Source organism: Scyliorhinus torazame, chromosome 1 (genome assembly GCF_047496885.1).
Source record: "Scyliorhinus torazame isolate Kashiwa2021f chromosome 1, sScyTor2.1, whole genome shotgun sequence".
Taxonomy (NCBI): domain Eukaryota; kingdom Metazoa; phylum Chordata; class Chondrichthyes; order Carcharhiniformes; family Scyliorhinidae; genus Scyliorhinus; species Scyliorhinus torazame.
Genome location: NC_092707.1, coordinates 409,117,952 through 409,131,915, shown reverse-complemented (window position 1 = coordinate 409,131,915; position 13,964 = coordinate 409,117,952). Strand labels below are relative to the sequence as shown.

The 13,964-nt window shown below is 49.8% G+C and overlaps 1 protein-coding gene across 1 annotated transcript in view; it reads right to left on the bottom strand.

Annotated features, from left to right (window-relative positions):
- The window catches only part of LOC140428333 (neuronal acetylcholine receptor subunit alpha-2-like), a 453,821-nt gene that overhangs the window by 26,776 nt on the left and 413,081 nt on the right, over positions 1-13,964 (bottom strand). The window contains exon 6 of the mRNA XM_072514690.1: positions 11,485-12,517. Coding sequence (XP_072370791.1) covers positions 11,485-12,517 — 1,033 coding nt within the window. The remainder of the gene's footprint in view (positions 1-11,484; positions 12,518-13,964) is intronic.

Genomic DNA, 13,964 nt, shown 5'->3' with positions numbered 1-13,964 from the left:
TTGTGGTAACTATTTCCCCAGGTTTGGGGTAACTATTTCCCCGGGTTTGAATAAATATTTTCCCGGGTTTGCCTTATCTATTCCCCCAGGTTTGGGGTATCTATTTCCCCGGGTTTGGGGCAACTATTTTCTAGGTTATGGGGTAACTATTTCCCCGGGTTTGGGTAACTATTTCCCCGGGTTTGGGGTATCTATTTCCCCAGGTTTGGGATAACTATTTCCCCGGGTTTGAGGTAACTATTTCCCCAGGTTTGGTTAACTATTTCCCTGGGTTTGGGATAATTATTTCCCCGGGTTTGGGGTAACTATTTTCTAGGTTATGGCGTAACGATTTCCCCGGGTTTGGGGTAACGATTTCCCTGGGTTTGGGATAGCTATTTCCCCGGGTTTGGGTAACTATTTCCCCGGGGTTGGGTAACTATTTCCCCGGGTTTGGTGTAACTATTTCCCCGGGTTTGGGGTAACTATTTCCCCAGGTTTGGGGTAGCTATTTCCCCGTGTTTGGATAACTATTTTCCAGGGTTTGGGTTATCTATTTCCCCAGTTTTGGGGTATCTATTTCCCTGGGTTTGGGGCAGCTATTTTCTAGGTTATGGGGTAACGATTTCCCCGGGTTTGAGTATCTAATTCCCCAGGTGTGAGGTAACTATTTCCCATGGTGTGGGGTAACTATTTCCCCGGGTTGGGTGACTATTTCCCCGGGTTTGGGGTAACTATTTCCCCGGGTTTGGGAAACTATTTTCCCCCCATTGTGTTACCTATTTCCCCAGGTTTGGGGTATCTATTTCCCTGGGTTTGGGGTAACTATTTTCAAGGTTATTGGGTAACTATTTCCCGGGTTTGGGTGAAGTATTTCCCCAGGTTTGGGGTAACTATTTCCCAGGGTTTGGGGTAACTATTTCCCCGGGTTTGGGGTAACTATTTCCTCGTGTTTGGGGTAACTACTTCCCCAGGTTTGGGGTAATTATTTCCCCGGGTTTGGGTTAACTATTTCCCCAGGTTTGGGGTAACTATTTCCCCGTGTGTGGGGTAACTATTTCCCCGGGTATGGGTAACTATTTCCCCGGGCTTGGGTATCTATTTCCCCAGGTTTGGGATGACTATTTCCCCGGGTATGAGGTACCTATTTCCCCAGGTTTGGGTAACTATTTCCCTGGGTTTGGGGTTATTATTTCCCCGGGTTTGGGGTAACTATGTTCGAGGTTATGGGGTAACGATTTCCCTGAGTTTGGGGTAACGATTTTCCCGGGTTTGGGATAACTATTTCACCGGGTGTGGGTCACTATTTCCCGGGGGTTGGGTAACTATTTCCCAGGGTTTGGGGTAACTATTTCCCCGGGTTTGGGGTAACTATTTCCCCGGGTTTGGATAAATATTTTCCCGGGTTTGGGTTATCTATTCCCCCAGGTTTGGGGTATCTATTTCCCCAGGTTTGGGGCAACTATTTTCTCGGTTATGGGGTAACTATTTCCCCGGGTTTGGTTATCTGTTTCCCCAGGTTTGGGATAACTATTTCCCAGGGTGTGGGGTAACTATTTCCCCGGGTTGGGTGACTATTTCCCCGGGTTTGGTTATCTATTTCCCCACGTTTGGGATAACTATTTCCCCGGGTTTGAGGTAACTATTTCCCCAGGTTTGGTTAACTATTTCCCTGGGTTTGGGATAATTATTTCCCCAGGTTTGGGGTAGCTATTTCCCCGGGTTTGGATAACTATTTTCCAGGGTTTGGGTTATCTATTTCCCCAGGTTTGGGGTATCTATTTCCCTGGGTTTGGGGCAACTATTGTCTTGGTTATGGGGTAACTATTTCCCCGGGTTTGAGTATCTAATTCCCCAGGTGTGAGGTAACTATTTCCCATGGTGTGGGGTAACTATTTCCCCGGGTTGGGTGACTATTTCCCCAGGTTTGGGGTAACTATTTCCCCGGGTTTGGGAAACTATTTCCCCCGCTTTGGGTTATCTATTTCCCCAGGTTTGGGGTAACTATTTCCCCGGGTTGGAGTAACTATTTTCAAGGTTATTGGGTAACTGTTTCCCGGGTTTGGGTGAAGTATTTCCCCAGGTTTGGCTAACTATTTCCCAGGGTTTGGTGTAACTATTTCCCCAGGTTTGGGGTAACTATTTCCCCAGGTTTTGGTTATCTATTTCCTCGTGTTTGGGGTATCTATTTCCCAGGGTTTCGGGTAACTATTTTCCCGGGTTTGGGGTTAATATTTCCCGGGGTTTGGGGTAACTATTTCCCGAGGTTTGGGGTAACTATTTCCCCGGTTTTGGGGTAACTATTTCCCCGGGTTTGGGGTAACTATTTCCCCAGGTTTGGGGTAACTATTTCCCCGGGTTTGCAGTAACTATTTCCCCAGGTTTGGGGTAACTATTTCCCCGGGTGTGGGGTAACTATTTCCCCGGGTATGGGTAACTATTTCCCAGGGTTTGGGGTAACTATTTCCCCAGGTTTGGGGTAACTATTTCCCCAGGTTTGGGGTAACTATTTCCCCAGGTTTTGGTTATCTATTTCCTCGTGTTTGGGGTATCTATTTCCCAGGGTTTCGGGTAACTATTTTCCCGGGTTTGGGGTTAATATTTCCCGGGGTTTGGGGTAACTATTTCCCGAGGTTTGGGGTAACTATTTCCCCGGTTTTGGGGTAACTATTTCCCCGGGTTTGGGGTAACTATTTCCCCAGGTTTGGGGTAACTATTTCCCCGGGTTGGCAGTAACTACTTCCCCAGGTTTGGGGTAACTTTTTCCCCGGGTGTGGGGTAACTATTTCCCCCGGTTTGGGTATCTATTTCCCCAGGTTTGGGATAACTATTTCCCCGGGTTTGAGGTAACAATTTCCCCAGGTTTTGGTAACTATTTCACTGGGTTTGGGATAATTATTTCCCCGGGATTGGGGTAACTATTTTCTAGGTTATGGGGTAACGATTTCCCCGGTTTTGGGTAACTATTTCCCCGGGGTTGGGTAACTATTTCCCTGGGTTTGGGGTAACTATTTCCCCGGTCTAAGGTAACAATTTCCCCAGGTTTGGGTAACTATTTCCCCAGGTTTGGGGTAACTATTTCCCCGGGTTTGGGGTAACTATTTTCCCGGGATTGGGTTATCTATTTCCCCAGGTTTGGGGTATCTATTTCCCCGGGTTTGGGGCAACTATTTTCTAGGTTATGGGCTATCTATTTCCCCGGGTTTCGGTATCTATTTCCCCGGGTTTGGGGTAACTATTTCCCCGGGTTTCGGTATCTATTTCCCCAGGTTTGGGGTCACTATTTACCAGGGTGTGGGGTGACTATTTCCCCGGGATTGGGTAACTATTTCCCCGGGTTTGTGTATCTATTTCCCCAGGTTTGGGATAACTATTTCCCCGGGTTTGAGGTAACTATTTCCCCAGGTTTGGGTAACTATTTCCCTGGTTTTGGGATAATTATTTCCCAGGGTCTGGAGTAACTATTTTCAAGATTATGGGGTAACGACTTCCCCAGGTTTGGGGTAACGATTTCCCCGGGTTTGGGATAACTATTTCCCCGGGTTTGGGTAACTTTTTCCCCCGGGGTTGGGGTAACTATTTCTGCGGGTTTGTGTATCTATTTCCCCAGGTTTGGGATAACTATTTCCCCGGGTTTGAGGTAACTATTTCCCCAGGTTTGGGTAACTATTTCCCTGGGTTTGGGATAATTATTTCCCAGGGTCTGCGGTAACTATTTTCTAGGTTATGGGGTAACGACTTCCCCGGGTTTGGGGTAACGATTTCCCTGGGTTTGGATAACTATTTTCCCGGGTTTGGGGTATCTATTTCCCCGGGTTTGGGTATCTATTTCCCCATGTTTGGGGTAACTATTTCCCCAGGTTTGGGGTATCTATTTCCCCGGGTTTGGATTATCTATTTCCCCAGGTTTGGGGTATCTATTTCCCCGGGTTTGGGGCAACTATTTTCTAGGTTATGGGGTAACTATTTCCCCGGGTTTGGGTATCTAATTCCCCAGGTTTGGGTTACTATTTCCCAGGGTGTGGGGTAACTATTTCCCCGGGTTTGGGTAACTATTTCCCCAGGTTTGGGGTAACGATTTCCCCGGGTTTGGGTAACTATTTCCCTGGGTTTGGGGTAACTATTTTCTCGGTTATCGGGTAACTATTTCACCGGGTTTGGGTGAACTATTTCCCCAGGTTTGGGGTAACTATTTCCCCAGGTTTGGGGTTACTATTTCCCCAGTTTTGGAGTAACTATTTCCCCGGGTTTGGGGCAACTATTTCCCCAGTTTTGGGGTAACTATATTCCCGGGTTTGGGGTAACTATTTCCCCAGGTTTGGGGTAATTATTTCCCAAGGTTTAGGGTAACTATTTCCCCGGGTTTGGGGTAACTATTTCCCCAGGTTTGGGGTAACTATTTCCCCGGGTTTGGGTAACTATTTCCCCAGGTTTGGAGTAACTAAAATCACCGGGTTTGGGTAACTATTTCCCGAGGTTTGGGGTAACTTTTTCCCCGGGTTTGGGGTATCTATTTCCCCGGGTTTGGGGTAACTATTTCCCCGGGTTAGGAGTAACTAAAATCACCGGGTTTGGGTAACTATTTCCCCAGGTTTGGGTTAACTATTTCCCCAGGTTTGGGTAACAATTTCCCCGGGTTTGGGCGTAACTATTTCCCCGGGTTTGGGCGTAACTATTTCCCCTGGTTTGGGGTAACTATTTCCCCGGGTTTGGGGTAACTATTTCCCCGGGTTTGGGCGTAACAATTTCCCCGGGTTTATGTAACTATTTCCCCGGGTTTGGGGAAGTATTTCCTCAGGTTTGGGTTATCAATTTCCCGGAGTTTGGGGTAACTAACCCACACTATCGCCGTGCCCGTTTACTCATATCACCACCTGCACTATCGCCGTGCCCGTTTACTCATATCACCACCCGCACTATCACAGTGCCCGTTTACTCATATCACCATCCACACTATCACCGTGCCCGTTTACTCATATCACCATCCACACTATCCTCGTGCCTGTTTACTCATATCACCACCCGCACTATCACCGTGCCCGTTTACTCATATCACCATCCGCACTATCACCGTGCCCGTTTACTCATATCACCACCCACACTATCGCCGTGCCCGTTTACTCATATCGCCACCCGCACTATCACCGTGCCCCTTTACTCATATCACCATCCACACTGTCGACGTGCCCGTTTACTCATATCACCACCCGCACTATCACCGTGCCCGTTTACTCATATCACCACCCGCACTATCGCCATGCCCGTTTACTCATATCACCACCCGCACTATCGCTGTGCCCGTTTACTCATATCACCATCAGCACTAGCACCGTGCCCGTTTACTCATATCACCACCCGCACTATGGCCGTGCCCGTTTACTCATATCACCAACCGCACTATCACCGTGCCCGTTTACTCATATCACCACCCACACTATCACCGTGCCCGTTTACTCAAATCACCAACCGCACTATCACCGTGCCCGTTTACTCATATCACCACCCGCACTATCACCGTGCCCGTTTACTCATATCACCACCCGCACTATCACCGTGCCCGTTTACTCATATCACCACCCACACTATCACCGTGCCCGTTTACTCATATCACCACCCGCACTATCACCGTGCCCGTTTACTCATATCACCACCCGCACTATCACCGTGCCCGTTTACTCATATCACTACCCGCACTATCGCCGTGCCCATTTACTCATATCACCACCCGCATTATCACCGTGCCCGTTTACTCATATCACCACCCGCACGATAACTGTGCCCGTTTACTCATATCACCACCCACACTATCACCGTGCCATTTACTCATATCACCACCCGCACTATCGCTGTGCCCGTTTACTCATATCGCCACCCGCACTATCGTCGTGCCCGTTTACTCATTTCACCACCCGCACTATCGCCATGCCCGTTTACTCATATCACCACCCGCACTATAACTGTGTCCGTTTACTCATATCACCACCCACACTGTCACCATGCCCGTTTACTCATATCACCACCCGCACTATCACAGTGCCCGTTTACTCATATCGCCACCCACACTATCCTCGTGCCCGTTTACTCATATCGCCACCCACACTATCCTCGTGCCCGTTTACTCATATCACCACCCGCACTATCACCATGACTGTTTACTCATAACACCACCCACACTATCAGCATGACTGTTTACTCATATCACCACCCGCACTATCACCATGACTGTTTACTCATAACACCACCCACACTATCACCATGACTGTTTACTCATAACACCACCCACACTATCACCGTGCCCGTTTACTCATATCACCACCCACACTATCACCGTGCCCGTTTACTCATATCGCCACCCACACTATCACCGTGCCCGTTTACTCATAACACTACCCACACTATCACCATGACTGTTTACTCATAACACCACCCGCACTATCACCGTGCCTGTTTACTCATAACACCACCCACACTATCACCGTGCCCGTTTACTCATATCACCACCCGCACTATCACCGTGCCTGTTTACTCATATCACCACCCACACTATTACCGTGCCCGTTTACTCATATCACCACCCACACTATCACCGTGCCCGTTTACTCATATCGCCACCCACACTATCACCGTGCCCGTTTACTCATATCACCACCCACACTATTGCCGTGCCGGTTTACTCATATCACCACCCACACTATCACCGTGCCCGTTTACTCATATCACCACCCACACTATCACCGTGCCGGTTTACTCATATCACCACCCGCACTATCACCGTGCCGGTTTACTCATATCACCACCCGCACTATCACCGTGCCGGTTTACTCATATCACCACCCGCACTATCACCGTGCCGGTTTACTCATATCACCACCCGCACTATCACCGTGCCGGTTTACTCATATCACCACCCGCACTATCACCCTGCCGGTTTACTCATATCACCACCCGCACTATCACCATGCCCGTTTACTCATATCACCACCCGCACTATCACCGTGCCGGTTTACTCATATCACCACCCGCACTATCACCGTGCCGGTTTACTCATATCACCACCCGCACTATCACCGTGCCGGTTTACTCATATCACCACCCGCACTATCACCGTGCCGGTTTACTCATATCACCACCCGCACTATCACCCTGCCGGTTTACTCATATCACCACCCGCACTATCACCATGCCCGTTTACTCATATCACCATCCGCACTATCGCCGTGCCCGTTTACTCATATCACCACCCGCACTATCGCCGTGCCCCTTTACTCATATCACCATCCACACTGTCGACGTGCCCGTTTACTCATATCACCACCCGCACTATCACCGTGCCCGTTTACTCATATCACCACCCGCACTATCGCCGTGCCCATTTACTCATATCACCACCCGCACTATCGCCGTGCCCGTTTACTCATATCACCAACCGCACTATCACCGCGCCCGTTTACTCATATCACCACCCACACTATCACCGTGCCCGTTTACTCATATCACCAACCGCACTATCACCGTGCCCGTTTACCCATATCACCACCCGCACTATCACCGTGCCCGTTTACTCATATCACCACCCGCACTAGCACCATGCCCATTTACTCATATCACCACCCGCTCTATCGCCGTGCCCATTTACTCATATCACTACCCGCACTATCGCTGTGCCTGTTTACTCATATCACCACCCGCACTATCGCCATGCCCGTTTCCTCATATCGCCACCCGCACTATCGCCGTGCCCATTTACTCATATCACCACCCACACTATCGCCGTGCCCGTTTACTCATATCACCACCCACACTATCGCCATGCCCGTTTACTCATATCACCACCCGCACTATCACCGTGCCAGTTTACTCATATCACCACCCACACTATCGCCACGCCCGTTTACTCATATCACCACCCGCACTATCACCGTGCCAGTTTACTCATATCACTACCGGCACTATCGCCGTGCCCATTTACTCATATCGCCACCCGCACTATCACCGTGCCCGTTTACTCATAACACTACCCACACTATCACCATGACTGTTTACTCATAACACCACCCGCACTATCACCGTGCCTGTTTACTCATAACACCACCCACACTATCACCGTGCCCGTTTACTCATATTACCACCCGCACTATCACCGTGCCTGTTTACTCATATCACCACCCACACTATCACCGTGCCCGTTTACTCATATCACCACCCACACTATCACTGTGCCCATTTACTCACATCGCCACCCACACTATCACCGTGCCCGTTTACTCATATCACCACCCACACAATTGCCGTGCCGGTTTACTCATATCACCACCCACACTATCACCGTGCCCGTTTACTCATATCACCACCCACACTATCACCGTGCCGGTTTACTCATATCACCACCCGCACTATCACCGTGCCCGTTTACTCATATCACCACCCGCACTATCACCGTGCCGGTTTACTCATATCACCACCCGCATTATCACCATGCCCGTTTACTCATATCACCACCCGCACTATCACCGTGCCCGTTTACTCATATCACCACCCGCACTATCACCGTGCCGGTTTACTCATATCACCACCCACACTATCACCGTGCCGGTTTACTCATATCACCACCCGCACTATCACCGTGCCCGTTTACTCATATCACCACCCGCACTAGCACCATGCCGGTTTACTCATATCACCACCCGCACTATCACCGTGCCGGTTTACTCATATCACCACCCGCACTAGCACCGTGCCCATTTACTCATATCACCATCCGCACTATCGCCGTGCCCATTTACTCATATCACCATCCGCACTATCGCCGTGCCCGTTTACTCATATCACCACCCGCACTATCGCTGTGCCCGTTTACTCATATCACCATCAGCACTATCGCCGTGCCCGTTTACTCATATCACCACCCGCACTATCGCCGTGCCCGTTTACTCATATCACCACCCACACTATCGCCGTGCCCGTTTACTCATATCGCCACCCGTACTATCACCGTGCCCCTTTACTCATATCACCATCCACACTGTCGACGTGCCCGTTTACACATATCACCACCCGCACTATCACCGTGCCCGTTTACTCATATCACCACCCGCACTATCGCCGTGCCCATTTACTCATATCACCACCCGCACTATCGCCGTGCCCGTTTACTCATATCACCACCCGCACTATCACCGTGCCCGTTTACTCATATCACCACCCGCACTAGCACCATGCCCATTTACTCATATCACCACCCGCTCTATCGCCGTGCCCATTTACTCATATCACTACCCGCACTATCGCTGTGCCTGTTTACTCATATCACCACCCGCACTATCGCCATGCCCGTTTCCTCATATCGCCACCCGCACTATCGCCGTGCCCATTTACTCATATCACCACCCACACTATCGCCGTGCCCGTTTACTCATATCACCACCCACACTATCGCCATGCCCGTTTACTCATATCACCACCCGCACTATCACCGTGCCAGTTTACTCATATCACCACCCACACTATCGCCACGCCCGTTTACTCATATCACCACCCGCACTATCACCGTGCCAGTTTACTCATATCACTACCGGCACTATCGCCGTGCCCATTTACTCATATCACCACCCGCACTATCACCGTGCCCGTTTACTCATATCACCACCCGCACTATCACCGTGCCCGTTTACTCATATCACTACCCGCACTATCGCCGTGCCCATTTACTCATATCACCACCCGCATTATCACCGTGCCCGTTTACTCATATCACCACCCGCACGATCACTGTGCCCGTTTACTCATATCACCACCCACACTATCACCGTGCCCGTTTACTCATTTCACCACCCGCACTATCGCCATGCCCGTTTACTCATATCACCACCCGCACTATAACCGTGTCCGTTTACTCATATCACCAACCACACTGTCACCATGCCCGTTTACTCATATCACCACCCGCACTATCACAGTGCCCGTTTATTCATATCACCACCAACACTATCGCCATGCCCGTTTACTCATATCACCATCCACACTATCACAGTGCCCGTTTACTCATATCGCCACCCACACTATCCTCGTGCCCGTTTACTCATATCGCCACCACACACTATCACCGTGCCCGTTTACTCATAACACTACCCACACTATCACCATGACTGTTTACTCATAACACCACCCACACTATCACCGTGCCCGTTTACTCATAACACCACCCACACTATCACCGTGCCCGTTTACTCATATCACCACCCACACTATCACCGTGCCCGTTTACTCATATCGCCACCCACACTATCACCGTGCCCGTTTACTCATAACACTACCCACACTATCACCATGACTGTTTCCTCATAACACCACCCACACTATCACCGTGCCCGTTTACTCATATCACCACCCACACTATCACCGTGCCCGTTTACTCATATCACCACCCGCACTATCACCGTGCCCGTTTACTCATATCGCCACCCACACTATCACCGTGCCCGTTTACTCATATCGCCACCCACACTATCACCGTGCCCGTTTACTCATAACACTACCCACACTATCACCATGACTGTTTACTCATAACACCACCCACACTATCACCGTGCCCGTTTACTCATATCACCACCCACACTATCACCGTGCCCGTTTACTCATATCACTACCCGCACTATCACCGTGCCCGTTTACTCATATCGCCACCCACACTATCACCGTGCCCGTTTACTCATATCACCACCCACACTATCACCGTATCCGTTTACTCATATCACCATCCGCACTATCACCATGCCCGTTTACTCATATCACCACACGCACTATAACCGTGTCCGTTTACTCATATCACCACCCGCACTATCGCCTTGCCCGTTCCTCATTAACTTTTAAAACCCTCCTCCCTTCTCCCGTTACATGAACTCTCCTCCAGCACTATTCCAGTTAAAGATTCTCTGTAACCATCATTGTCTTGTGTTCAATGATTCTATTTAATGTCTCAGAACAGAAAAACTCTACATTCTGTCCAATGCTGCTGGTGAAACACCCGCTCTGCCAGACTTCCTCCTCCTCTTCCACCTCCGAACCTTCCCCTCAACCCTTCCACAATGAGTGAGGAGCAGAATTCTGACAATCACACCATCCTCATCACCGCAAACCCGTTCAGTGTGGGCATCAACCCTCCCACACATTACCCAGACCCTGCCTCTCACCCCCCCCACCTTCCCCTCCAGCTCGCACACCCAACCCCAGCCCCCCCACCTATTACCCAGTCCCTGCCTCCCACCCACCCCCCCTCACACACACAACCCCAGCCCCCCCAACCCATTACCCAGACCCTGCCTCCGCCCTCCCCCCCCCCGCTCACACACCCAACCCCAGCCCCCCCACCCATTACCCAGACCCTGCCTCCCACCACCCCCTCACACACCCAACCCCGGCCCCTCCACCCATTACCCAGACCCTGCCTCCAACCAGCCCCACCCCTCACACACCCAACCTCGTCCCCCCACCAGCGACAATACTCACTGAAAAGTCAGCGTCCTCGGCATGGAGGTGATTGGCGATGTAGTGCACTCCCTCCAGGGCCCTGATGATTCTGGGGGTGAGCAGCAGCATGGACTCCCCCTGACAGCCATTATTCAGGCTGTTTCTCTGGCTGTGATTGGCTCTCGCTCCCAGGTACCTGCTGGATTCATGGTGACAGTGGTTCCCGTGACTGCAGAGCCCTGTTGGTCTGGAGTGGCACAGGGGCAGGCTGAAACAGGGGGCGTCACGCTGTGTTTGTGGGCAGCACGTGGAGGGGTCGATCTTCAACTCCAGCAGGCTAAAATGATTGGTGAATGTTTCCGCCTTGGGTCCGGGCCTCTTCATGAAGAGCCAACGTGGAATGAAATCCAGGAAAACCTTTCGTACCCACCGGGGCATCTTGTGTGTGTTGGGCGAGCGATGATGAACATTGAGGACAAAGACGGTGATGACAATGGAGAGAGTGACGAAGATCATGGTGAAGAGCAGGTATTCGCCGATTAAAGGGATGACCAGGGAGGTGGAGGGGATGATCTCTGTTATAAGCAGCAGGAAGACAGTGAGGGAGAGCAACACCGATATACAAAGTGTGATCTTCTCTCCACAGCCTGATGGTAAATAGAAGACCAGAACAGTTAGACAGGAGATGAGCAAACAGGGAATGATGAGGTTAATGGTGTAGAAGAGGGGGAGCCTCCGTATAATGAAAGAGTATGTGATATCGACATACACTTCAGAGCAACAATCATACTTCTTGCTGTTGTAAATCCCCACAGCGTTGACTATTGCCCACTCGCCACTCTCCCAATAGTCCCTGAGATCCACGTTCCTGCCCATGCTCCTCAAATCAATCTTGGACTTGTCGTGGGTCCAGGAGCCAAACTTCATTTTGCAATTCTGCTGGTCGAATGGGAAGAATGTGACGTCAATGCTGCAGGAGCTCTTGTAGATGGCTGGGGGCACCCACTGCACTCTGCCCATGGAGTAGAGGTGAGCCTTTGTCATGTGTGTCACAGCAAACTCCCCGTCTGCACTGAAACAAGCAAACACAACAGGTTTGTGTAGTTCTCAGGACCAGAGAGTACATAAGAACATAAGAACTAGGAGCAGGAGTAGGCCATCTGGCCCCTCGAGCCTGCTCCATCATTCAATGAGATCATGGCTGATCTTTTGTGGACTCAGCTCCACTTTCCGGCCCGAACACCATAACCCTTAATCCCTTTATTCTTCAAAAAACTATCTATCTTTATCTTAAAAACATTTAATGAAGGAGCCTCTACTGCTTCACTGGGCAAGGAATTCCATAGATTCACAACCCTTTGGGTGAAGAAGTTCCTCCTAAACTCAGTCCTTAATCTACTTCCCCTTATTTTGAGGCTGTGCCCCCTAGTTCTGCTTTCACAAGCCAGTGGAAACAACCTGCCCGCATCTATCCTATCTATTCCCTTCATAATCTTATATGTTTCTATAAGATCCCCCCTCATCCTTCTAAATTCCAACGAGTACAGTCCCAGTCTACTCAACCTCTCCTCGTAATCCAACCCCTTCAGCTCTGGGATTAACCTAGTGAATCTCCTCTGCACACCCTCCAGTGCCAGTACGTCCTTTCTCAAGTAAGGAGACCAAAACTGAACACAATACTCCAGGTGTGGCCTCACTAACACCTTATACAATTGCAGCAGAACCTCCCTAGTCTTAAACTCCATCCCTCTAGCAATGAAGGACAAAATTCCATTTGCCTTCTTAATCACCTGTTGCACCTGAAAACCAACTTTCTGCGACTCATGCACTAGCACACCCAGGTCTCTCTGCACAGCAGCATGTTTTAATATTTTATCATTTAAATAATAATCCCTTTTGCTGTTATTCATACCAAAATGGATAACCTCACATTTGTCAACATTGCATTCCATCTGCCAGACCCTAGCCCATTCGCTTAGCCTATCCAAATCCTTCTGCAGACTTCCAGTATCCACTGCACTTTTTGCTTTACCACTTATCTTAGTGTCGTCTGCAAACTTGGGACACATTGCCCTTGGTCCGCAACTCCAAATCATCTATGTAAATTGTGAACAGTTGTGGGCCCAACACTGATCCCTGAGGGACACCACTAGCTACTGATCGCCAACCAGAGAAACACCCATTAATCCCCACTCTTTGCTTTCTATTAATTAACCAATCCTCTATCCATGCTACTACTTTCCCCTTAATGCCATGCATCTTTATCTTATGCAACAACCTTTTGTGTGGCACCTTGTCAAAGGCTTTCTGGAAATCCAGATATACCACATCCATTGGCTCCCCGTTATCTACCGCACTGTTAATGTCCTCAAAAAATTCCACTAAATTAGTTAGGCACGACCTGCCCTTTATGAACCCATGCTGCGTCTGTCCAATGGGACAATTTCCATCCAGATGCCTCGCTATTTCTTCCTTGATGATAGATTCCAGCATCTTCACTACTACCGAAGTTAAGCTCA